Source organism: Lagopus leucura, unplaced genomic scaffold (genome assembly GCF_019238085.1).
Source record: "Lagopus leucura isolate 7727_CA_CO unplaced genomic scaffold, USGS_WTPT01 Super-Scaffold_100002, whole genome shotgun sequence".
Taxonomy (NCBI): domain Eukaryota; kingdom Metazoa; phylum Chordata; class Aves; order Galliformes; family Phasianidae; genus Lagopus; species Lagopus leucura.
In genome coordinates, this window is record NW_024962263.1 from 77997905 (window position 1) to 78024085 (window position 26181).

Genomic DNA, 26181 nt, shown 5'->3' on the forward strand with positions numbered 1-26181 from the left:
GTATTGGCTGTTCCCTCCAATTTGGTGGCATGTGAAGCCTAATGAAACCTGACTTTGTCACATCCTCCAGCTAATTGAGAGATGTTAAATGTGACAGTTCCAGTGTATAGACCATAATGTCCTAAACTGGATACAAAAATACTGTTGGAGACACAGTGTCAAAATCTTGCTAAAGTTGAGATAAATGACATCCACTGCTCCCCCTCATCCACAGATCCAGTCATTTTATTGCAGAAAGCAGCCTGGCTGGTCAGGCATGATTTACTCTTAGAAAATCCAAACTGGTTGTTCTGTCAGCTTCTCATTTACATGCTCCACAAGGACTACTCTAAGTTCCTTAGGGACCAATGTGATGCTGATGATTTTAAAGCTACCCAGGTTATCTTTTGGCATTTGTGATGAAGGAACATTTGCCTATTCCAGATATTAGGAAACTGCTATGTTCACCATAACCTTTCCAAGTTAGAGAGGCCTTGCAACCAGTTTCCTCAGGACCTTGGGTGCCTTCCGTCTAGTCCCATGGAGTTTTCTGATGAAAATCTCACAGGAAATCCCTTACTCAGCCATCAGCTATTGCTAATCACTCTGTGAACACTTTCCCTAAGCACAGAAGAATGGGATAACATGTTGATAAGGCAAAGAGACCATAGAATGCTTCATTTTCAGGTGTCTGTTGTTACTGTATCACCTGCTTCGTTCAGCTACATTTTCTTTGCTCAGCCTTTTTTGATTGATACAGAAAGTGGTAGAAGTTGCTCTTGTTGCCCTCACCTATGCAAGTATCAACTTCATTTAAGCTTTGAATTTCCTAATGCTGCCCTATATACTAAGGTAGCATTTCAAAATTATTCCACTGCTGCCCATCCTTGCTTCCACCTCTTCTTTTCTACCTTTTTGGTACACCAGGAACAGCCCCTTTTCAGCCACACCAACATCCTGATACATCTGCTTGTATACAAATCAGCTGCGTAAGATCTTGCAATATCATACCAGGAATACTTCAGTTTCTGTCTTGCTCTGAGAGAATTGTGACTTCATGATCTCCTACATTCTGTAGATTGTCACCTCTATGCAAGCATTAACCTCCTGCTGGCATCAGGAGTAGAATGCACATAATATGCAGATACTCATGGTAAGTATAATATTCTGAACAATAATTCTAATTAAAAAGATTACAAAACAAATACATCTCATTAGGAATATATTTATTTCAAGCATCCCAAGCAATCTCACACGGGTATAAAGCAGATCCACTTCTTTCACTGCCTTTAATGTAGTCAAGCACTTTAAAATTAAAAATATACTTAATACTAAAAGCAATGGGGTTCCACATTCTTGACCACAGCCACAGGAATATACAGGCATCTTTACTTAGTTTCATATACACTCTTCAATGGTACATTTCAGTTGTAGTTCAACCACATGAAACAGTTGTAAAGAGAAGTAATTTCACATTGTGTGACCATGAAAATGGTAAATCTGTCACAGGGAGAGCGATCAGCTTCTGGTTATGTTGGAAGGCGCTGTTCTAGAATTGTCTTGGTGTAATACATTTGCAATTTATACAAAAGGCATGGATTGCCATTTCCTTTTTTCTTTGTTAAAGCCACACTTAATCTATTCAACATGCATAAGAATGAGGAAGATCAAAGCAGCACAGTAATATGGGTTGGTTTGTACTTGTGGGAGGAGAGAACAGCAAATCGTAGAAGAATTCTGTGATCTTGGCCTACCTGCTGCACGCAATGCAGCCCCACACCCCACCCTCCTGGGCCAGGAAAGGTTCTCCACGTTTATGTTTCAACACAGAGGAAAAGTTTCACTGGATTTTCATTATGTGGGTGCGGCCAGGAACTTGCATCACCTTGTTTTGCAGAAAGCAGCAGTGACCTACCAAAACACAGTAGTAGCCTACCAGAGCACAGAGTTAACCTCGCAGAAATTTCCCCGGCTGGGAAGTGTGTGCGATCATGCTCATTTTTGAATTCCGATCTGTAAGACCTGTTCCATTCTCTATGTCACAGCTACACTTAAATCCCATGGGTCTTGTGCCTAAACAAGAGCAGATCTCCTGATGATGGGACGGTATAGGGGCTGCAGCTTCCTATTAGCACAAAGCAGAACTATCTGTTTGGGCCTATCTGCAGAGCTGTGACCCTCCCATACATTATAATTTCATTTCACTCTGTATCGTCCCTCTCCACCCAGATAATAGCTGTATTAGTTTTTCTTACGTTACATTACCTTTAGAAAACAGCCATCATTTTGCAAAAGTAGCCAGATGCCAATTATTGTTTTGGTCTTAATGGTTCAGACATAGTTCAATCCTTAAGAGTATAATAAATATAAGTCTCTTTGGAAATTTATTTCAGTCATGAATCCTCTGTTCATTTTTTCCCTTTAGTAGATGTATCAAGCTATCTTAATAACCTCTCAGCAGCATACTGTCTAGCAAGAGATGCTAGTTTCCCCAGCTTCATACAATAGAAGCCTTTGTTGCCACACAACATTCCAGGAGCACGTGGGACAGTACACCATGCAGAGGGTGGAAGGAGGAACAATGATCAACACTTAGGCAGGAGATTACATAAAACACTGCAGAAAATGTGAATATGGGGTTGGCGGATGCTTAGCATGTGAACTGTGGAATTTGTTTCTCACTGTGAGCCAGTCTTTAAGTCTTGAAAATGCTTAAAAGCTCATCTGAGAAAAGCTAAAAGGCTGTCAGGAAATCCAAGGAGAAATCTAAATTCAGTAACTCAGGAATCCCAGAGCTGCTTGTAAGTTTGTGTATGTAACTGACAGAGCTTTCTCAGGGCCTGAAGAAGTAGAATTATGTTTTCTGCAAAAAAAAAAAAAAAAAAAAAAAAAGGACAATTAAAAGAGTTTCCTTGGGAAAGGTGCACTTTTTCATTCCTATTTTCTCAGATATTAACTTTTTTGAGCATAGACATGTATCGCTGGACATATTGAAGTTTATGCAAGGAATGCACATGACTGTCTTGCATATGGTTTTATCCCTGGATAGGACAGTGTGTGACAGGTGATAGCAAGTGGACATGCCCTACCATGACATGACACTAGAAGATCTCATCAAACAGAAAATAAGAACAGTATAATAACTAACCAATTACTACTATTACTAGAAGCAGAACATCTCTACATCAAAGCTATACAAGTAGCCACAAGTGTTTGGGAAGCAGAGGAACGAGAAAGATGGAAGGTTATGGAATAAGGTAAGTATCCTTGCTAATCCTTCCCAAGTTGTTCCAATTACATATAACTCATTTATGTCAGAAGATTCAAGCTGTGGTTCCTCCTAATATACAGGGATCTTATTTGTAAAAATGGGACACTGTACTAAGTGGAGACTAAGTGGAGGGTAGAAGGAACCAGCAGTAATGATCAGTCAGTCAGGAGAAGATGGCAGAGATGCTGGATTGCATATTCTGTTAGCAGTCTCTGTACTCATCCCATTTTGGTCATTGCAGTCAGGGAATTTTCTCTGTGCATGGATAACAGCATCAGCCAGTTCCTACTCCAATAGAGATGAGGCTTTCTTGAAAAGCTGGAAATGAGAGCTAGAGAAAAAAAGAAAGCGGAGTTTAGTTAGGAGAGATCTGGAAAAATATGAAGCCCAGCCTTGTGTCCACTTCCAGGAGATCACTTCCAGGGGAGGAAGAAAGATTTGTAGGATCACAGCACAATCTTACACTAGCAAAAATCTGAACGAAGAGATTTTCCAAAAAGCCAGACTGGGACATGTAATGAAGTACTGGGAGGAAAAAGGTTGTTTATGTCAAAGGTTAAGGTCCTTCAAATATGGATAATTGCAGATTCCACTGACCACCAGCTGATGACAACTGCCTCTGTAGGGCTGGGAAGATTTGAGACAGAAATCACGCACTCAACTGAGTGCATGTGGGGGAGGCTGGAGAAGGTTTTATGTCTGCTGTAGATCCAAGAATGTCTGTTTGCTTCATGTTTGCCACAGAACATGCAAGTATTTGCAAGACAACACCCACACTGCTTACAGACACAAGAGGCTGGGAAGATAAGCTTCTGTGGCAAAGATTCCAACTGCTAGCAACACCTGTCCTACATTGTTTTGTGCTGTAGGCATGCTGGAGATGGGTTGATGGTTGGACTTCATGATCTTTGGGGTCTTTTCCTACCTTAATGATTCTATGAACTCTATGAAAACTCTGGAAGGAAGCCAGGACAGGCTGATAAAGCAACAGGCCTGAATGGGCTTGCTCTAGCAACTTAGACTGCCAGGTGTTGACAGAAAGGAAAACACAGACTTTGAGGGCAAAGATAAACATCAAGATTTTTCAGTCATCTTGTCAAACGCACTTGGAATCATGGCATACACAGTCTCTTCAAGCTATGTTCCATCAATCATGTTAGCCAACCAGTCTGGAATTCTATCTGACGCATTCCGGAGTCAGACAACATTGGAGAAAAACTGCAGTTTGGTCTAGGTTTTTTTTCACACTAATTTTAATTATCTGCAAGGTAAATGTCCCAGCGAAGCCCAGCCACTGTAATATATACCATTATAGTTGACAATCAGACACAAATGATATTTTCAGTTACCTACTTCAGCAAGAAGAAAGTCATTCTTCAAATGTAGCCATTTCTTTGCCAATTTCTACTTCAGAGGTACAGATACACTTGGTCAGTCAAATCCATCTCTTCTATTTCTCACTGTGCATCAGAAACCTCAAGGATTTCATTCTAGGTTAGTAATTTCCTTGGGAGTATAGCTAAACGTAGAAGTGTATGAACGCTATATTAGCTCAGTACAACAAATTACATCTTCAAAGCACCATATAAACATTAACTTCAGACCAATTAGACTATTCTATTAGTAAAATAATGCACAGGATACTGACCTACTTATTTTGCTATTATGTAAAACTAATGAGCTGTTTGATTTGGGTGTTTTTTTTGGATCACTTATTCCTCCTTCTTTTAAATACCTGTGGATTAAAATGTAAGCTATTTAAACAGTTCCACAAAACTAGTGCTAAGAAGAAAATGGAAAGGCAAGTATTTGAAACACACGCTACATATTTTAGACGCTCACGAGGATATGCGAACATTAGATCCCACCCTGAATCTGATTCCAGAGTAGAGGACTATTTCTGTTTGGAATAAGAGATGTTCAGGGAGACTGCGCTTGTAAGTTCAGTTGGTTTTGGTTTTCAGTTAGTCTTGTAAGTAAGCTACAAAGTTTTTCTGGTAGCTTATTCATCTTGTCTTTTCCTCCCCTCATTCCGAATCTACAAGGTCAAATGTTCAGCTCCAGCCTAAGGAGCGGCAAGTCCACTCTGCCCTCATGAGGTCCCATCTGGAGAACTGGCATTCTGGTCTGGGACTCCCAACACAAAAAAGGCATGGAGCCATTGGAATAGGTTCAGAGGGCCACGAAGATGATCAGAGGTCTGGAGCACTCCTCCTCCAAGGAAAGGCTGATAGAGCTGGACTTCTTCAGCATGGAAAATAGGAGACGCTGGGGAGACATCACTGCGGCCTTCCAGTACTTAAAGAAAGCTTATGAACATGAGGGAGAGTGACTCTCTACATGGGTACATAGTGACTGGACTAGGGAGAATGGCTGTAAAATAAAAGTGGGAGAATTTAGGTTAGATGATAGGAGGAAATTCTTCACTCAGAGGGCGGTAAGGCAGTGGAAGAGGATGCCCAGAGAAGTTCTGGATATCTTATTCCTGGGGGTGATCAAGACCAGGCTGGCAAGGGCCCCAGTCAACTCGATCTGATGGGTGGCAACCCTGCTCAAGGTGGGGTGGTGAAACTGGGTGGGTTTTAAGGTTCCTTCCAGCCCAACCCATTCTATGATTCACTGTAAAGGATGACAACACTCACAACAAAGGAGGAGCACGTACAAGAAGTGAAAAGACAGCACAGGAAAGCACTGATGAACACAAGACTAGCAGCTGTGAATGAACTAGAATATTCACTGGTATTATCTGGGTTAGTAGCTGCTGCGGTTGTCCCATTAAAATCATAAAGTGAAATCGTTGTTTTTTAACTTATTTTTCATAGTCTGAACCACATCATAGCAGTGTGTCTCAGTCTGAGGACAGCACAAACCACATCACCTTGCTTTATGAATCCTAAGTTAAAGAATGCTAGTAGAATGATAGATTGCTTTCTATCTAGAAATTGCATGCATATGGTGAGTAATACTTCTTCATGAAGGATGCCAGGCTAACTGGAATGCAGTGCAACTTGTTTAGGATTTATGAAAGAAAAGAAAAAAAATCTCAAACCTACTTGTGTTGTGAATCAAGACCTACTTGATTAAATGCTTCAACTTACCAAAACACTGTGTAAGAACCAGAGGCTGAGTTCAGTAGGAATCTGCTGCTAAGCTCACTAGGAATAATACTAGAGAGTTCAGTAGGAGCTGAGTAGTTGAGATAGGTCCGAAGATATATACTCACAGTAATTCCCTGTTTATAAGTACTTGTCAGTTCATTGTATTTGCAGCCAAGATTCCTCAAGCGTATTCCCCAGAATGGAATCCTTATGCACATGGGACTAATCACAGTTTTGCCTAAACTCACAGTATGACTAGAAATAAAGATGTTGCTCTTATGTGTTACACTAACTTGGTTGCATCAGGAACTATTGAGAACCTACCATCAATATTGGGGCTTGTTTTCAGAAGACGTAAGCACATTAATGAGCAGACTGACATAAACTCCTACAAATAGGGTTCATGTTTTCTAAGAGGCATCAATCTGCAAACACCTGAGTGCTTTATGAAAGTTCATCATTTTAGTGGACTGACAAGCTAAAAAAAATTCAAGGTTACAGAACATCTTGTGCTTACTCTGATTATCAAAAAAGTGAGACACACGCTGACATTACATTCCATTTATCTCTACTGAGACCTTTGGAGTTTTCCAGGAGACAAAACACTGTAAATTTGGTGCATTAAAATAAATTTCTGACACTAATTTCACTAAAATCATCTATACATAAGAACGTACAATTGTATGTGTATAATTTATTCACCCTGAAATCATTATTATTTCAGTATAAACAGATCACTGCAGTGACACAGCTGATGAACAGCTTTGCCTTATTCTGACCCACTCTGTACCTTCATTGACATCAGCTGTGATGCAACAGAGGCAGAGAGAAACCGTGGCTGGGGGAACAGGATCACTTCATTTGGCAGTAGCCCAGTTACACTGGCTTACATGCAACATGAACTATCACAAGGAAGTTCATAAGCATCAGAGGCATAAGATTCCTGGATTCTGGGGTTAAAAACAGTCTTGAGATGAAGCACAGTCAGTAAAAGGATTGTAGGTCTGCTCATTGTTCAGTGCTTGAAGAAGTCCCTCTCAGCCTTAAAACTCCTGTAGTTACTTTGAGTAGCAACAGGTGCCAATAGAGTGCGATCCTACTATTTCAATCAAACTGAAACTACAAATAAACAGATTACTTATGATTCACTTAATGATACCCATAATTACATTTAAATAGTTATGTTTACCATCCTACTAGTAGTCATCAGATAAAGCTTAATGATGCATGCATGTAAATTCTTACACTGAGATTAGTCCCTTTTTACTTACAATTGACTAAACTCACAGTGTTTCAAAATCTAAAGGCTTGCTCTTTTTTCAAGTGTTTTTACATTATTTCAAAACATCACAGAGCATTTATATAGAAACATATTTTGTCTCCCTGTTTCTCTTTTCTGAACTCATTCATCACAAAATGAAGTCACCTTTGTATTTTTCCTAATTATCCTTTGCCTTCTATTGGATTTTTAGCCAGGAATTCGCTCAATAAAACAAACAGTTTAAAGCAAACAAAATGCAACTAGGAAAAAAAAAAGTGACTCTGTCAGCATGGACAGTTCATCAAAACACCAGATACATACTTCTGACCAGAACGATAAGAGCAGAGGCCATGGCATTATGATAACAGGCCAGTACGCCACGCTCTGACTGATGGCAACTGAGCAGCCACATGCTATCACCAGCCCTACTGGCATAACGCTGTGCTGCATCCTGTGTTGGCAACACTTTGACGATGTCTTTCCACCATTGCTGCCAGGCCTGGGTTCTTTTGTAACCAGATGGACTACTCCTTCTCTTTACCATGGAGCTGAAGGGTGACCGAGAGAACAGGAAGTGCTGCTGCTATGCAGTTCCTCTACCAGTTTTCCTGGACAATGCTGTCTTAAACAATTAGTGCCATTTACTCATTCCTCATCTACGAGCATGACATGTGTTGATTAGCACCTCTGAGACTTTCATGTCCTGACTGGGGACATCCATGCAATCCATTTTTCCTGCTGGCTAACCTATGCCAAGAGCAGCAGGCTGATTTCTGACAGTGCTTTGCCACTTGGTGGGAACTGCTCTACTCTATTTCAGTCTCCACCCACCCAACCTCCCGCACCACGTGTGTTCAGAATCCTCCCTTGTTCTGGTGATGGCACTTTGCCTTTTTATCTCTGCTGCACCTTCACACATCTAAGAGGAATTCCTCAGTGTAAATGAAAGGAGAATTGGCCCTTTGACTGCATCTGCTACTAGAGAACTGCAGTGCCATAGAATCAAAGAAATAAAGTGCTAGAATCATTAGGGAAATAGACATGATGTTACAGAAGCAGGTAAGAGACCCAATTCCTTTCCAAGGAACACCAGCTATTCTGCCAGGGAGGGTCTCCCTCTCCATACCAGCCTCTAAGCTGTGTGAAAGGATCCTTAGACTGTTTTAATTACCAGCCAAGGATTCCATCCTTTAGAAAACATCCTGGAATCATGGACAGCTAAAGCAGGCAGATCAGCACCTTCCCTCTCTGAGCTATGGGCACAGAAGACACTTCCGTGGGAAGTGTCATAGCCAGATTACCACTGCAAGCTTATAAGTGAGCCAGAATCATTGCCGAGAGTAGTCCTGAGACTACTTCAATCTGCTCTGGTAACCAGTCATCCCAGGGACTGATGGACCAAACAGGTGTCACATACATTTCCACCTCACAGAATCACAGGTAGGAATGGACCTCATGAGATCATCAAGTCCAATTTCCCTGCTAAAGCAGGTTCCTTACAATAAGTCACACAAGCAGGCATATAGACAGGTCTTCAAAATCTCCATAGAAGGAGACTCCCACAGTTTCTACGGACAAACTGTTCCAGTGCTCCACCCTTCCTGTTTTAGGCCATTGCTCCTTGTCCTATCGCTACACCACCTCCCCTTAGATATTTATCAAATTTAGATGCCCTCTCATTCTTCTTTTCTACGGGCTGAACAGACCCAGGTTGCTCAGCCTTTCCTCATACAGGAGATGCTCCAGGTCCTTTGTCACCTCTGTAGCCCTCCGCTGGACTCCTTCTAGGAGATCCCTGCTTTTTATGAACAGGGGAGCCCAGAACTGGACACAGTATTCTAAATGTGGCCTCACCAGGACAGAGCAGAGAGGCAGAATCACCTCCCTCAACCTGCTGGCCACACTCTTTTTAATGCACCCTGGGATACCATTGGTCTTTTTGGCCAGAAGGGCACACTGCTGGCTCATGGTCAACCTGTTGTCCACCAGGACCTCCAGGTTCTTCTCCACAGAGCTCCTCTCCTCATCCCCTGCCCTGTACATATGCATGCAGTTATTCCTCCCCAGGTGAAAGACTCTATGCGTGATCTTGTTAAATCTCTTCAGGTTCTTCCCCACCCAGCTCTGCAGTCTGTCCAGGTCTCATTGCACAGTAACACAACCTTCAGGTGTGTCAGCCAATCCTTCCAACTTTGTGTCATCAGCAAAGCTGCTGAAGGTGGACTCTATCCCTTCATCCAGGTCGCTGATGATCTCATCTTTACAGCAGACATGCTAAGCACAGTTTCACTGGATCAGGCAAGTTATCTCAATAAGTCACTTTTCCTTTATTTGGATGATGCAAAAGGTGCAAGCACATAATCAAAATCCTGACCAAGCATATTAAAAAACAAAAACAAAAAAACTTCCAGGCTGCCTTTTAAGAAACCTCAACAATGTGGTATTTGTACACCAATTCATAACGTGCACTGGTCTGAACATGACCCTAAAGTTCTGTTACCACTGGGCAAATACATTACGCAAAAGACATTAAAAGGTTTCCCTATCATTCATCTTATGCACACCAGCTTTATGTCAGTTTAATTACAATGGCTAAAGGGTAACAATTCCAAGTTTCCATCACTATGAGATCAGAGTCCTGCATGCAGTTTCCAGGAGCATATTAAATGAATTAATCCATATACAAAACCATCTGCATTTTATATAATCAGCTTCTGGTTTTCTGCCATTGAAACATACCTAACTACAGGACTAAGAAATAGCAACTTTGAGAATCTAAAAGAAACACATAAGGCTTTGATAGACAAATTCCTCTGGATCAATAAAGTAACTGGAAAAAAAAGAGTCATATCCTGATACTGTTGGCAAAACCTTGCTCTGCTCTGTCTTAGGAGATCTGTTCATGCAGCTCTATGTATCAGTAAATAGAGTCCCCTGGGTATCACAAAAGATAGACTGATACACAGAACTGCAATATAATTAATTTTCATATCCACTGTGATGTATGTGAATGTTTTTTAAAAAAAAATTCTCTCTTCTAATCCCTACCAATGTGGTAGATAGTAGCTTAATACAGTGTTTCATGTGTTTGTGCATTATGTCTAATGGTTGGTCACTTCAGGGAGGAAGATAATTAGGACATTCATATCCAGATATTTCTTTTTCAATATATATTAAATGTAGGCACATATTATGCCAATATACTTGGAATTTAGATCCTCAGCTGCACCCTTTGATACTTGCTGCATCTTGTAGATTGTTTGTTTAACTTCCTCAGCCATATACTTTGCAGGAAGTCCAGCTAAACAAATACCAAGGCTCTCTCTTCATTTTGAAAATCGACTCACTATCAACAATTTATGAACTTGTAGGCAAGTGCCATTCTTGGTGTTTTCACTGTCGTAATTACTGACTTGCCATGTGTAGTAACCTACACACACTTGGGCTTTTTAAATGCTGGAATTTTAATTTTTTTCACTTGCATCTCCTCTCATGTTAAAATGACAGAAACTGATCTGCAGTTCTATGACAATCCCAACTTTATATTAGACTGCAGTAAGCAGTTAAGAACACTAAAGGGAAAGTTCAGCCTATATTCATGTAATATTTTAAGAGAAGCTTTTAGCCCCTTTGGTGGTATAAACAGACATTCTTATGTAGAATGAATTAACATACTTCCATCTGGTTGTTGAGTCTGGTGGACTTACGGCAGCAGTAGTTTGCCCTACAACATAAAAAATAAAAATAATAAAAAATGCTACAAAGACCGTTGTCCAACACAAACAGATGCTTTTGCCATTGGAAACTTCAAAATGAAATACTGATACTGATGTCTTACAGAACTCAGATTTTTTGAAAGATTCAGCCTATATCTGAATCGATATATAATCACAGGTGGCACTGTAATGTGTATAGCCCAAACAATGTCAAAATAATTTAAACTACTTTCATTTAAAAGATTTGTATTTATGCAAAAGAATTGCTATAGATCTGCTTTCATAGAATCACAGAATCATAGAATCACAGAATGGGACCTCAGGGATCATCAAGTTCCAACCACTTTGCAGTAAGCAGGGCTGCCAACCTCGATATCTAACACTTGACCAGATTGCCCAGGGCCCCATCCAACCTGGCCTTGAACACCTCCATGGATCTAACAGTGAAATTTAGACTTTACTGTGACAGCCTACTAAAAGTGAAGAAGTGCTAGAAGGAGAGTGCAGATTAAAATGAGAGGTATTCAAAAGGGAAAAAATAAAAAAAAATAATGAAAAAAAACCCAACTGTATATGGTATGTAACCATAAAAAAAATCCCTTGCTTTTGGAGTCCACACTGATTGATCGTGTGGCTGGATAATAAAGATAGAAATGTTTATGACCGAGTGTTACTTGTATTTCCTCTGTATAAGATAAGCATAATCACATTTCTTGTTCCAAATCATAAACTCATCAACCTAGATTTCCACCCTCTCAGATTTCAACCTGTGCAGGGCAATCTCAACAGATTTATGGCCAGACTGTGCAGTTAATTGGACATATGGTCTCCAGAACGCAATCCCAAGAAAGAACCAGCTACACGTCATTAATTAGGCACAAGTCGAGTCCTGCTGCCTTCCAAAACACAACCAAGACAGGACCTACCGACATGTGCCTCCAGTGTCTAGAATCCTTCCTTGAAAATAAATGAATGGAACACAACGTTCATTTTTCAAATACATCTAGAGGAGGTTTAAAAGGTATCACTCCTCTCATCAGGTAACTGACTGATTTAACTGTTCAGAAAAGAAGAGGCCACGCTTCTCTGGATCTGAATGGGGATCTACAGCTTGCACCTTTTAGGAGAGAGTCATCCAACTACAAGGAATGCAGAAATGAGGAGAGAGCACATGATAAAATACAAATTGATGCTTCTTTCTTCTCTAGCTGACATGATTTCAAAGCTGAGCTAGTATTACTGCCTCTTAGAAGCGCCCTACCTAGATACTAGATGTGCTGTAAACACACATGAGTTGTGTTTATAGGAGTTGACTGCTTCCCTACCTACATTTTGGATTGAGGTGGGGAGGACAGGCATTTCAGGTTGAGGTGTTTCTTGTTATTGAAAAAGCAGAATTCTGAGAAACATCATGCATCTGACAAGAGAGGAATGCAACATTAACACCCTTGCTGGTTCAACCTCCAGAGCAGCTACACTTGCAAGAAACCTTAAAACATAGTCTTTTAAATTATAGATGAAGACATTGAGTACTTTGTCATCACAGTGGACACCTTCAGTCTTCAGTCTCTGGGAAAGCAATGGAACAAGTCATCCTAGAAAAATTACAAGATAAAAGAAGCAGGCGACCAGGAAATCCAAATCATACCTGACTAACCTTATCACCTTCTGGAACAAAATAACATCTAATCCGATGGGGTGAGCAGTGGACACTGCTTCCCTGGACATCAGCAAGGAACTCAACATCAACAGCCCTCTCCTACACAAACTGGCAAGGTACAGATTGGATGGGTGTCTGCAAGGTGGGGTGTGAAACTGGCTAACAGGCTGCACTCAGAGGTGGCAATTAGTGTTTTTACTTATGCTGGCAGCCTGTCACAAGTGGGATCCGCCAGGAATCAGGGCCCCACACCGTTCAACATCTTCATAAGTTATCTGGATGCTGGGCTTGACAGCACCCTCACCTTATCTGCTGATGACACTAAACTGAGTGGTGAGATGGAGAGATCAGAAATAAGAGCCCTATTACACAGAGACCTCAACAGGCAGGTAGAGCGGGAAGCAAGAACTGTATGATGCTTAACAAGCTCTTGCACCTGGGATGACATAAGCAGAGCTCAGTACAGCCTCAGATTTGTTGGAGAGCAGCTTTGCTCTAAGGGACCTTGGAGCACTAGTGGACAACAAGCTGAACATGAGTGAGCAGTGTTGCTGTTGCAGCAATGAAGACAAATCAGATACTGAACTCCGTCTGTGGGGGAATAACTAGCAGAGACAGAGAAGTGACCAGCCCACTTTACCGAGTGCTTGTCAGATGGCAGGCGTATGGAGTACTGCGTCCAGTTCTGGTTCCACTAATCACAGAATCGCAGCGTGGCCCAGGCTAGAAGGGACCTCAAAGATCATGAATCTCTGACCCCCTGCCACATGCAGGGCCACCAACCTCCCCATTTAATGCTAGACCAGGCTGCCCAGGGCCCCATCCAATCTGGCCTTGAACACCTCCAGGGACGGGGCATCCACAGCCTCTCTGGGCAGCCTGTTCCAGCACCTCACCACTTTCTCTGTAAAGAACTTCTCCCTGACATCCAACCTAAATCTTCCCTCCTTCAACTTAAAACCATTTCCCCTAGTCCTGCAGTTATCTACCCTTTCAAAGAGTTGACTCCCCTCCTGTTTGTAGGCTCCCTTTAGGTACTGAAAGGCTGTAATGAGGTCACCCCGCAGCCTTCTCTCCTCCAGGCTGAACAAGCACAGCTCCCTCAGCCTGTCTTCGGAGGGGAGGTGCTCCAGTCCCCTGATCATCTTTGTAGCTCTCCTCTGGAGCCTCTCCAACAGCTCCCTGTCTTTCTTGTACTGGGGGCTCCAGACCTGGACATAGTACTCCAGATGGGGCCTCACAATAGCGGAGTAGAGGGGGACAATCACCTCCCTGTCCCTGCTGGCCACCCCTCTTCTGATGGAACCCAGGATACCATTTGAACAGTCTGGAGAGGGCCCAAAGGATGAAGATGACCAAAAGGCTGGAGAACCTGCTCTGTGAGGAGACGCTGAGGAGTCGGGTCTTTTCACTCCGGAGAACACAAGCGGGGTAGCTCTGATTCTATGCTAAGCCATCCCGCAGACACCCTGCGCGCCTCCCAACACCCCCAGCGGCGCTGCTCCCCAGCACAGCCCGCAGCGGGGCTGCCCTTCCAGCAGCGGGGCGGGCCCGGCGCAGGGAGGGCAGGAGAGGGAGGCGGCCGGGGCGGTGCACGGAGGCCCGCCCGCACCTGTTCCCTCCTCCCGCCGCCCTCCTCTTCCTCCTCATCCTCGCCCACCTGCCCGCGGCTCCGCGTCCCCGCCGCGCTCGGCAGCAACAGCAACATGTTGCCCAGAGGATCCTCGTCTATGCCGCCGCCGCCGCCTCCCAACACCGTCGCCTACTTCCCGCCCCCCCGGGTCACGCTGCCCTCCGGCCTGGAGATCCTGCGCACCTACTCGGGAGCCTTCATCTTCCTGGAGATCGTGAGTGCGCGGGCCGGGCTGCCCCGGGCTCCCCTCGTCGGGCGTTTCGCTGCCCACCCTGCCCGCCGCCTCCACCTGCCGCACTCGCGCCCTCCTGGCTGCGGCTCCACCGCGTGGGCAGCCGTGCGTAGCGCCGCGCTGCGCCTCACCTGCCATTTTGTGAGCGGCCGTGTGGGGAAAGGCGGAGCTGTGCGTGGAGCCGTGCCGGGGCGGCTGTGTGCGAGCCTCGCACCCAAGAACCGACCCTGAAAAGTTGCGCTGGTCGTGTTACGGGTTCTGTGCGAACTCCTTCAAGTGTATTTAGCGTGTGCGGAAGATGTGTTGAAGTAGATAGGGCTGATGTCCTTTGAGTTTAGTGTCTGGCGCGAGTAGTGTGGAGGGGAAGAATCTTGGCAGAGCTCATTTTATGAAGGTACAAAGTTCCACCTTCTGAGTAGTGGGAGCGTTTCGTACGCGTCTGCGTTCTGATTAGCAGACACTGCCTGCTGCCCTTTCTGCTTCCTCGCTGCCCATCGCTGGCTGGTCTGTACATAACAGAGCTGCACCTGCGGTCTGGTGAAACTGGAGAAAGGTTGGTTCTGCACAGCAGCTAAAAACGGAACCCCCGAGAGCAACCTGAAGGCCCATCCACGAACTGCTGGGAGTTCTGAGCTGCGGCTAGCCATGCGTTTTACGTGCACGCAGCTGCAACGTAAGGCTAGAGAGGACCCAACTCATTTTGTCACTGATTGTAACTAATTTTGTAGCGGCTTCTTTTGGAAGATGTCTCCTTTCCAACCTTTATTCAAGGAAAGTTCTCTGGCTTTGAAGGCGTAGCCTCTGAGCTTGTAGTTTTAAATCTGTAGGACTTGAGCAAGAAAGTAGTAGCTTGCTTTGAAATTAATTGTAGATATCCAGCAGCAGGTTGGATTATGACCTTTCCATAATGAATATACCTAGGATGCTAATTACTTATTTTTTCAGGTATCATAAAGAGGCATGATTTGCAGGAGAGATGGTATCTTTTGCTAGGCCAGCCAGGGCAAACCTTAGAGTGTAAATTCTCCATCAGATCATCATAGTACAGTATCCTCACTACTCATTCTGTTAGATGTGTATGCTGAAAAGAAAATTAGCACTGCTGAATTCTTCCCCTAGCTAACAATAATTCTGGAAAGCTGTGTATTTTTCTAGTCAACACACCATTATTTATAACTCATCTTACTCTTAGTCTAGCTTTCTCTTACACTTCATTACTTAATGTATTCTCTTTCAGTATTTTATTACAAATACATTAAAAAAGACGATGCCGTTTCATCTCCTTTATATGTCTCATCTGATTACAACTACAAAACTAAACAGTATGAGATTGAATCCAAATTTGATGTGTATCCCTATCATTCTAACTTCAGAGTATATATATATATATATATATATATATATAAATATATAAATATTCAGCAACAGCACAGAAGTTACCTGAGTTCATCAGTCCCTTTTTCAAGACTGTTTTAAGAGAGGCTTTGTCAAACCACTGCCTAGTGTTTATAGTTTGTGAGAACAGCAGTTGGGCTCTTTGAAATCACAGAGCCATAGAATGGCTTGGGTTGGGAGGTACCTTGTAGATCATTTAGTTTTAACCCTGTGCTATGGGCAGGGCTGCCATTGACTGGATCAGGCTGCCCAGGGCCCCATCCAACCTGGCCTTGAGCACCTCCAGGGGTGGGGCATCCACAGCTTCTCTGGACAGCTGTGCCGGTGCCTCACCATCCTTTGAATAAAGAATTTCCTGCTGACATCTGATCAAAATCTCCTTTCCCCCATTACTACCCCATTACATCCTATTACCACCTGCCCATGTTAAAAGGGGCTCCTGTTTACACAAGCTCCCTACTTCAAGTAGTGGAAGGAGTACTCTTGAAGTGTCTCCTCTAGGTTTCTGAAAGCAATCTCAGGGCTTGATTTGTGATACAAAGTGCTGATAAATAAAGTGCTAATTGGGGGGAGCGGACAAAATTGAAATTTCTTTCTCAGTTCATCACCTGTATTCCTTTCCTTACAGCTGTTTGGAACAATAGTCTGGATTTTGGTAGCTTCTACACAAGTTCCACTGCCACTGCTGCAGGGATGGGTAATGTTTGTAGCAGTGACTGCGTGGTTCCTGTCCGTTGTGTTCCTGTGTGTGTTTCTCTTCGGTTATGCAAACAGAATTGCAGTCAACTGGAACCAGACAGTAAGATATTTTAAAAATATATTTTTAATATAAATATATAGAAATATAAATATGTGTTGATTCATATATATTTGTAAAAAATATATATTCTGTTTTATAAATTGAAAGTGTTTTGATGAGATATGTAGTCTGAATGTCTGGATTTCTGTTTAACAGGAATTCAGAATTGAAAAAGAACAGAGTAGGACTACAAGGATGACAAGGACCTCTTTTACAATGGAGGCTGAAAGTACCTAGCTTTTGAAGGTGATTGGAAGCAATGTGCTCTTCCTCTATAAGCAAATGAAAGGCATAAGCTGCAGGACGAGAACTAGTTTAGTAAAGCAGGACAATAAGTTAATTTAAATGATCAGAAATAATTATGAACTGGAAATTAAAAAATATTTTCCAACTACTAGAGAGGTGAATATTTTCCTTGAAAATATTACAAATATTTTTGCATACATTGTCTGATGTGGTTGTCTGGATAGCACCAGACCAAAGCGCCCAGGTTGTCTCCTTTGTTTCCTAAGAATGTCTTCAACTGCCTTGTGGGTCAGTTCCTTAAAGCCAGGGCTGCACTGACAACTGGCTATTACAGCTTAGATAGTCGAAGAAGGCATGGGCTGCAGTGTGCTGTAGCTTAACGTTTTTGTAGGAGGTGTTTGTCATCTTTAGAGGAATCTTGGAGAGACTACAGACTTATGCTCTGCTCAGTTTCTGTCTAGTGTGAAGACAAGACTTAATTCATGCTCTAATGGAGCACTGTGGCTTGTGCCAGAAGTTCTCACAATCTGTACCTTCCTATTGAAAAGGGAAGCTGTGGTTCTGTTTTTCACCAGCCACGCAGATATCTTGGCTTATTGGCTGCTAATTTATCTACTCCTTGGTTGTCATAAGGTAATTTTTTACTTTGGAGTTTTGGATGCACAGTGGTATGGCTCTAATAATAATGGGAATGACTAATAACAGGTGGCTAAACTGTCATCAAAGTGTGAATCATCAAAAAAAATCTTTCAAAAGAAAAAACTTGTAAAATATTAAAGCATGTTTATTTATAACTGCTGATCACCTTCACTTTGCTCCTTAGTTTTCTTACTGACACTTTTTGATCGTAGCTGGATTTGTGTTCTTCAGCATCAGCATAAGTGTTTATGTGTTCTAGTTGTTAACAGACATCTCCTTGAGACTAATGTTCTTAAAAGCAAAGTCATAGAGCTTCATAAGTTTGAGGCTCTGACAGTTTCAAACGCCATTGATGGTAACAAACTGGATTATATTGAAATGAGCAGGATGCTACTAAAGCAAATGTGCATTCAGTCTCAGCTTTCCAACAAAATACAAGCAGTAATTAAGCTAATAATGAGTTACAATTACAGAGAGCCTTACAGGGATTTGTGCTATGACATCCTCACAAATTATGATGCAACAAAGCCTTGAGCATGTGCATCACTTAAGTAAATTAATAGTGTCTTGGGTTTCATTGAAACTATTTGCCAATTTACAATTATGAATCTACTTAAGGGTTGCTGGATGAGGGCATAATCTTTTATAGATTGAAAATCTTCATCTTTAAACAACATTGTGTCTTCTACATTGGCTGCTTTATGCTGACAGTGCTAGGTTGTGCTGTTCAGTTTCTCCCCTTGTGCATGATAAATCAGTGAGAAACTTTCAATGTCAGGAAACTGCTGGATGGCTTGTGTAAAAGCTGTATCTGTGGGACTCTAACTTACTCCAGAAAACTGTCATAACTAATAACTCCCATTTACTGTGGTAAATGTAGTGTGAATCCTTTCAGCTCTAGCATGGTAGCTGAAATCCACCTTCTTTTAGTCTTGTACAAAAATAACACTAGGTGCATCATTTGACCACTGTTCTGAGGTATAGAAATGTTCTGCAACTTGACAGAAGTGAAGTACCACTTCACAAGGATTTTACCTTTTGTTTCAAATAAGTAATTACCAGAAATACTTCAATTATTTTGTATTATTATTCAGTAAAAGGGGATGCCTGTTTATTTTAGGTTGACATGTATTTATGTAAATATGCATTTTTGCTACTTCAGAAATTGAATTTGCAATAGGACTCAGAAGATACAAGTCATTCAATTACATCAGAATGGGTAGAGTCATGGTTTGGTTATGTTAGAGTTCTAATGTTATCATATATAGATTCATGAAGAAATATTACCTGGTGTAGGGAACCTGCTTTGGCAGGGGGGTTGGACTCAATGATCTCTGGATCATTCCAACCCCTACAATTCTGTGATTCTGTGGTATTGGCTCAGATTCTGGAAGTTGAAGTGTGAATTTGAAGGACAGCATGGGATTTTTACAGATGTACATTTGACAATACATCATGGCATAATTAGCTCCACTGAACTCATACTTAAAAAGAATACGATGCTGCACAGTGAAAGGTTAGTGAAAAACATGAACCTTAGTACATCGCTCTGTATCAAACCAGATGGTGTGACAAATGGCATTCTTTATGACCTGACTCACAGCACTCCTTTACAGAATTACTTGTGAACTGACATATCGTGCAGATCTGGTACTGATTATTTTTTGTTTGAGGTTGCAGTGATGATACAAGTGTTCATGTAGTGGAGAGTTAGGTAGCAGGTTCACAATTATTTTAAATATATATATATATATCCTTTCAGCAATAACATCTTGGGTTTCTTGGTTATAGAAATAATAACCATATGAATGTGAAATCTTACTGATGCTGTATAGCTTCACTGTAATTGCTGCCAGGAGAAGAAAATTATTGAGCTCGGCAGGAGAATGGAGGAAATTAAAGAGTTTGTCTTTGGAAAATGCCTCTCCTGTATACAGTCAGCATTGCCTTCTTCGTGGATCTATCTGTGCTTCTTGATGAGCTGTAGTGCCAAATGTGTGCAGCCAGTAACACTGAAGTAGTTGCATACTCAGTAGCCCACCGATAGGAAATGTCCTTGATTATCTGTGGGTTTGTGCAGAGCTCTGTGTTGTTGGAAACCTGTGCTATGAGATTTGTGTGTCAGGCCATGATGGATCTGGTATTTGTCACACAGCGACATCTGTGTGTGGTCTGTCGTGGTGCGTGCAGGTGGTAGTGTGAAAGATGCTTCTGGTAGTGAGAAGTGCTTCCTTTAGTTGCAGGAGTTCTCTGGTGCTCCTGAACTCCCGTGCACAGAGAGCTGCTGGTTCCTACTGTTTTAATATGAGGTAACAGATGTTATAGAAGACCTGGAGACTGAGGGCATGTATCATGGTCAAAGCTTGAGATTTGGCATGCCTGGCGCATGAAGTACATCCAGCCACCTGCTGCCCTTTTTTCTTCTCCTAGTTCTGTGCATGTCGGTGGATCTCTTATTGATTACTTCCTTTTGGAATATGACTGGAAAAAAGAAAAAAGGCAGCTGGTATGGAAGTTGTGAATTAGACCATAAGTTGGGAATTGCTGCAAAGACTTAGCCTGAAACCATTCTTAATTAAGAGAAAACTATTTCCTGGCTAAATTGAATTGAAAACTTTAGTTGCACCTCATATCATAACTTACAGAGCTGACCAGCATGCAGCATTAGCTGCTAACAAATATGGAGCAACTGATTAATTTGAAAAGGAAATTATTTCAATAACAAGAACCTAATGCCGATGAAGAAACAATTATCTGAACAGGGAAATGTTCTCCAAATAGGGAAAGGCAGCACATTCCTACTTTGATATCAGATGGTCAGTAGATAAGGGTATTGCACAGTAACTTCCAGTGCATCTGAGTGCTGACTGCTGTTGCGATGAGTCACATGGAGTGCTTCCTAAGTTCTCACTCCTGACATACTAGTAGCCAATTGCACGTGTGAATTACGGGTGTGTAATTAATTCATTAGTGTGTGAGATGTGGAATATTTATTGTGATTGTCATCAACAGGCATACCTATACTTGTGTGTAATATTCAAAATGTCTGTAGTTTTGCACACCTGCATATGTGCGTGCACAAAGCATGTGTTGTATGGACTCAGGAACCGAGTGTTTTGCCAATGTCTGCTTTGTAAAATGAACAGAGGGAGATTACTGAAGAATATTTTGCACATTTTGAAACCGTTCTGGAACGGGTCGGATCTTTCTGCATGGAACACTGTGAAACTCAACCCATAGAACGATTTAGGCAACAAAGCTGTTTTTCATGTACTTCAGCATTAGAACCCAGAAAAGTTCAGATGTCTAAACCTTATGTTTAACTGGTATACATCCAAGAGCAGAGAATTGCCTAGAGAAGGCTAGGACAGATGTGAATATAAAGCAAAGCCTAACTCCTCTCAAGACCCAGGCATTTTATTCAGCAGTATCACGAAGTACTTCCAGACTACTGTATTTTGCATAGGGTGAAGTCAGAAAAAATTGTAGAAGTGCCTCAGTTTTTGGACTGTGTGCCTAGAAGCACATTGCAGCTGTGTCAGGGCTGGTGTGTTTCTGGGCATTTCCAGAATCAAAATTGAAGCAAGTAAGGGGGTGCTTTTGGAGTTTAGGTTAGCTGAGAAGGGATTTTTGAGACTGCAAGCTTGTACTGGTTGTATTGTGGTAGAGCTGGCCTATACGTGTCCTGTTTTTAACCTAATGCTCACTAAGGGAGAATTCTGTAAGTGCCCACTTTTAGCTTTAAAGTGATTTTAAAAGGTCAGTATATGTGCATGTAGATGAGTGCTTGCCTCTTAATTTGAAAGAATGCAAGACTTGGGAGAGGGAGTGCTGCCCTCTATTTCTAATTATGTTGAGTTACTTATAACTGTAGGCAGATATGAAAATATGTCACGCTTAAACATTGCTTATAAACAATTATTGTTATCACTGTTCATTTCATGTTTCTGTGTTGGATTTTATTTGTGCTGAGACTAGAAGAATTAAGTACAGCAGCCCAGACTGAACCTGTTATTTGCTTTTCAGGACTTTCTTTTCCATGGTGCTACTTTTGTATTTTATTTTGGAGCTTTTCTACTGCAAGCAGCAACTACATCTCTGCATCACTACCCTCGCAGATTAAATTCCACAACATATGTGAAGATTCTAGGTGATCACGAATATAACATAAGCGTAGCAGCATCGGTATGTATTTCATGAACTTGTATCTGGCAGTGGAATTGTTGTAACTGCTGGTAACCAGCCTTTCAACTTGGAAACTGAGCTGGCATAGGAAGAGGGATTGTGGGGAAGAAAAATGTCTTTGAAAACAGCAAACATTCTTAAAGCAGCAAAAGTGCAAAAAAAGTGCAGTTATCTATTAATGGGGCCTCATGAGAGAGATGCTTAGATGATACTTTTCACAGTGGTGTTTTAGGTCTGTAATTGCTACAAAATCTAGTTTTTAGATGAGATATCTTGTAAAAGCAATGCTGGGTATTGGAATAGAAGAAAAAGATGAAAACTGAGCCTTCATCAAAGCGTCAGGTATGACTTTCAAGCCTGCTCTCAAACTTGTAATTGCTTGGGTTTTTTGATACCTTTTAGATAGTCCTGAGCATGCTGTAGGAAAGAATCTTGGACTAGCTCATTATGAAGTTCCAGATATGTATTTTCTGATAAAAATAAAAAGTAGCTGCAAGGGGCACGCTATCTCCAGTGGTAAGGATTAGAGAGCTTTTATTGATCTAAGCTCCAATCGCCTTTTTATTGCTATAATTGCATCATCACTGAATCACTGTATCTGGTGATGTGAGTGTGCATTGCTGAGCCAGAAAATACACAAAGCTTTAGCTTTCTCCCTGGCTGGACTCCTGAGTGGCAACTAAAGGTGTGCCAGCAGAATTAAGCTGAAGAACCGAAACTACTGCTTGTTTTGTGTTTTGGGTCGGTCGGCTGGTTGGTTGGTTTGGTTTTTGTTGTATTTTTGGGCTTGTGTTGTTGGGTTTGTTTGTTTGTTTTTACATCTTCCAGGGCATCTCACATACTTAAAGGAACTTCTTACATTTATTAAGTTTCTGAATCATTCTGGGGGTATCTCTTGTCCTCAAAATTAGATAACCATAAATTTTACACAGGAGATACCTTCAGCTCATATAAGAGTGGATCAAAATGGATAAACCCAAAGTGTAAGATTTACATCCTCTCTTCAGGAGTGGAAAAGAAAGGCCCTTTATTTTGGCAAGTCAAGTACTGAAAGAGCGAGTTGAGCATGTCAGTCTCAAGTCCCTCACCATTACCCACTTGCCAGTGACATAGTCCAGCACATCAAATTCCTGTATGGCCATGGCTGGTAGACAAGTGATGTCTCTCAACTGTGTCTAAACTGAGGGAGAGCTTTGAATTAATTATACATCTGAAATTCCAAGCTTTAGAGTAGCTCCTCAGTCCCTGTTTCAATGTGTTCAGATCTTACTTGATATATGGTAACTCGTGTGACTGAAGGAAAAATCTTCTCTGACAGCAGAATACTGAGAAACACAAGGACTCTTTACTCCTTCCATACTTTTTTTTTTTTTCTAAGGAGAATTCAGTACTTCACAACCCTCAGATTTCTGCTAAGATGGAGTAAGAGGACATGATTTTGTAACTCGCCTTCACTGTTAATTAAGAGATGCTGGGAGATGGTAGATCAGATGGTGTAGTTTTTAGTGTCTTTGTATTTTTTCTATATGCTCTAATAGAAAGTGTCCATGATCAGTACTGGACAATATGAGAAACTATCACATCCAACAACTCAGTTTCTAACTTCTTCCTTCTTGTTTATATTACATACTCACTTTTGCCATGGCACGATCTGCAGTTCTTATCTGTTCAATTTCTTGAGTGTAGCAGCTTCCTGACATTTCTCAATAATCTGCTGTCATGTCTTCTTTTTTTGGCTAACAAGGCCCAACTTCAATCTGTTTCTTTCCTTCTGCAAGTAAAGAGCTCTGCTGTTTAGAGGGACGTCTCCTTCATTGTTTGCCAGTGAAGGCATTCATCTGGATACTTTCTAATCAAACACAAATCATAGGTTATCAGTCTAGATAAGAGAAAACTGAAATATAAGATGGAAGTACGTGCGATTAATTTCTACAATGACCCACAAACATGTTCTGTTTATATCCTATTTCAAAATATCTTCAGCAACTAGCAACTAAATTAAAAACAGTGATGTGGGATTAAAACAGAGTTTATGATAGAGAGCTTTGGAGGATCCCAGAGTTATCTTTACCATCGGGGAGGTACCTTTTGTGGCATTTGTGTTATATTAATTTAAAATAGAAAAAAAAAAAGTAGAGCAATATAATGTGTGATTCACTTTTTTTCTTTTCTTTTTTCTTTTCTTCCTGCTCACCCTTCAGATTTTTGCCTTTGCCACAGCTGTTTGTTACGGTTTCAGCACAGCCCTGGCATTGAGGAGATGGAAACTATAGCAGTTGAAGAGACTCTGATTCCTGAGTGTTCTACTTCAGATCAAATTAAGTACTACTTGTCTGTTTTACTGTAATGTAATTCTAAAAAGACTTTTTGCTTAAAATTTGTTTCCAAGTGCTGAAATGCAAATAACCCTTAATCAGGATTTATTTAACAGGAGATAAGTTTCTGTCTCTTCCTTTTTTTTTTTTTTTACTTTCATTGAGAACTCCTTATAAACATTATTTGTTGAACTGTAATCCAGAGTTCAGAGATAAACAGATGTTACTAGTACATAACAGAATTCTGGTGCTAAACCAGAAGAACAGGAAGAAAACTGAAACTAAACAGACATGTTACCTGCATAGGCAGCTAAGAAAGCTACCCCCCTTGTAAAGGCCTGGGATTGGGCTCTACGTGTGCTGCAGCATTACAGTGTGTTCCACACAGGTAGGGCCTTGAGGCTCTTTGTAGAGTCACTGATCTTGTGTGTGCTGCTCTTTGCATGATCAGAGTCCAATCTGACTGTGATATCAGCTTAGTATGTGTTACTAACTTTGTACAGAGACAATATTTTAAATATCCATCCAGTGCAATCTTTCATTGTTGTTTTACAAACCATATTCAGCTATGGTGATCTGATCATTCCAGCTTATTGTATTCTTTTGTAAATGGAAAATGTCTGGGATTGTTAAACAGTAAGTAGTTGATTAGTTTTAGAAAATCAGCTCAATCAGATCTATTTATACTGCAAAACAAACAGTGCATTTGTGTGGTGTGTGTGTGTATATAAGTGGCATAAATTTGACAGGAATATTTGCACTGTTTTACTTTGTGGAAATACAGCTTTGTTTTTGTAACTTACGTGCTGCTTTTGTTACTTATTATGTGAGTCAACATCATTTGAATGGAATGTTACCAAATGTTGACTACTGTCTGACCTCAATTCTTGCAGTGCAGTATTTGGTACATCCTGATGTTGTATTGTGTAAAGGTGTTTTTATTTGGACAGATGCCTATATAACAACATCTTTCTGGAAGCAGTGAAATGCAAAGCAATCCGCCCATTACAGAGTTGGCTTTTGGCAGAAAGGAAGCTGAATTGAATATTCCAGTTGTGTAATGACACAATTATAAATATAAAATTAACTTGAATATAGCATTGTGCCCTGCTCCTTAACAACTCTTGTCGCTAGTGCCAAATTAATAATCTGGGAGCATAAAAGTTCCCTGTCATTCACAGAACTTTTTGCTCACTGCTGCTTGCTGTTGCACCTTAAACTTCTGCAGAGACTGCACCTTAGAATTCTACAGAGAACAGCAGTGGTTCGGTGAGGGAAGACAGGATGTTCCTTATTCCCAGACCTGCTCTTTCTCCTTGAGCCAACCAACGTGAGAGCCTGTTATGGAAGGTACTTGCCAAATTTGTCAGGAACAAGGATCTCTGAAAGCTGCCAACCTCATGGAGTCCTTCAGTCCCTGCTGACCCAGCGCAGAGATTTTTATCAATGACGCAGCACTGAGTGGCAGCCTTTCCAACTTCTGGAACCACTCAGTCCTGAATTACTGCAGAGGGATGTTTTTGTATATCTTGTTTTCTGAAGTTTTTGTCTTAGAAAGATTTTGTACTCTGCCTGATTTTCTTTTCTAATCCTTTACTTGCATTGGAACTTGTTTTGTGAATGTTTTATCTAGAGCCATATACTTTAAAAAAATATTTCATATTGTATAAAATATGTACAGTAACACTGTAGTATATGGATGAAAGTGTTTAACAGGCTTATCTAAGCAGCATTAAAGTTACATAAAATGTT

At 41.3% G+C, this 26181-nt stretch overlaps 1 protein-coding gene and 1 long non-coding RNA gene across 2 annotated transcripts; one reads left to right on the forward strand and one right to left on the reverse strand.

The window, feature by feature from the left end:
* Positions 1-1190: 1190 nt before the first annotated feature.
* On the reverse strand, positions 1191-15224 carry LOC122178495. The gene is made up of 2 exons (XR_006178346.1): positions 14982-15224; positions 1191-2842 (listed from the first exon to the last, which is right to left on the reverse strand). It is a non-coding gene; the product is annotated as an uncharacterized LOC122178495 (long non-coding RNA).
* On the forward strand, positions 14602-26181 carry MAL2 (mal, T cell differentiation protein 2). Its single transcript, XM_042868632.1, has 4 exons — positions 14602-14832; positions 16874-17044; positions 21956-22114; positions 24316-26181. The coding sequence occupies exons 1-4, from the start codon at positions 14692-14694 to the stop codon at positions 24385-24387; spliced, it is 543 nt and encodes a 180-aa protein (XP_042724566.1). The 5' UTR covers positions 14602-14691; the 3' UTR covers positions 24388-26181.

Bases quoted from the DNA above. Each gene is read 5' to 3' on its own strand.
- MAL2 (XM_042868632.1), top strand. From the start codon at position 14,692: ATGTTGCCCAGAGGATCCTCGTCTATGCCGCCGCCGCCGCCTCCCAAC. The intron at 14,833-16,873 runs GTGAGTGCGCGG...CTTTCCTTACAG, and splicing joins CCTTCATCTTCCTGGAGATC to CTGTTTGGAACAATAGTCTG. The intron at 22,115-24,315 runs GTATGTATTTCA...CTCACCCTTCAG, and splicing joins ACATAAGCGTAGCAGCATCG to ATTTTTGCCTTTGCCACAGC.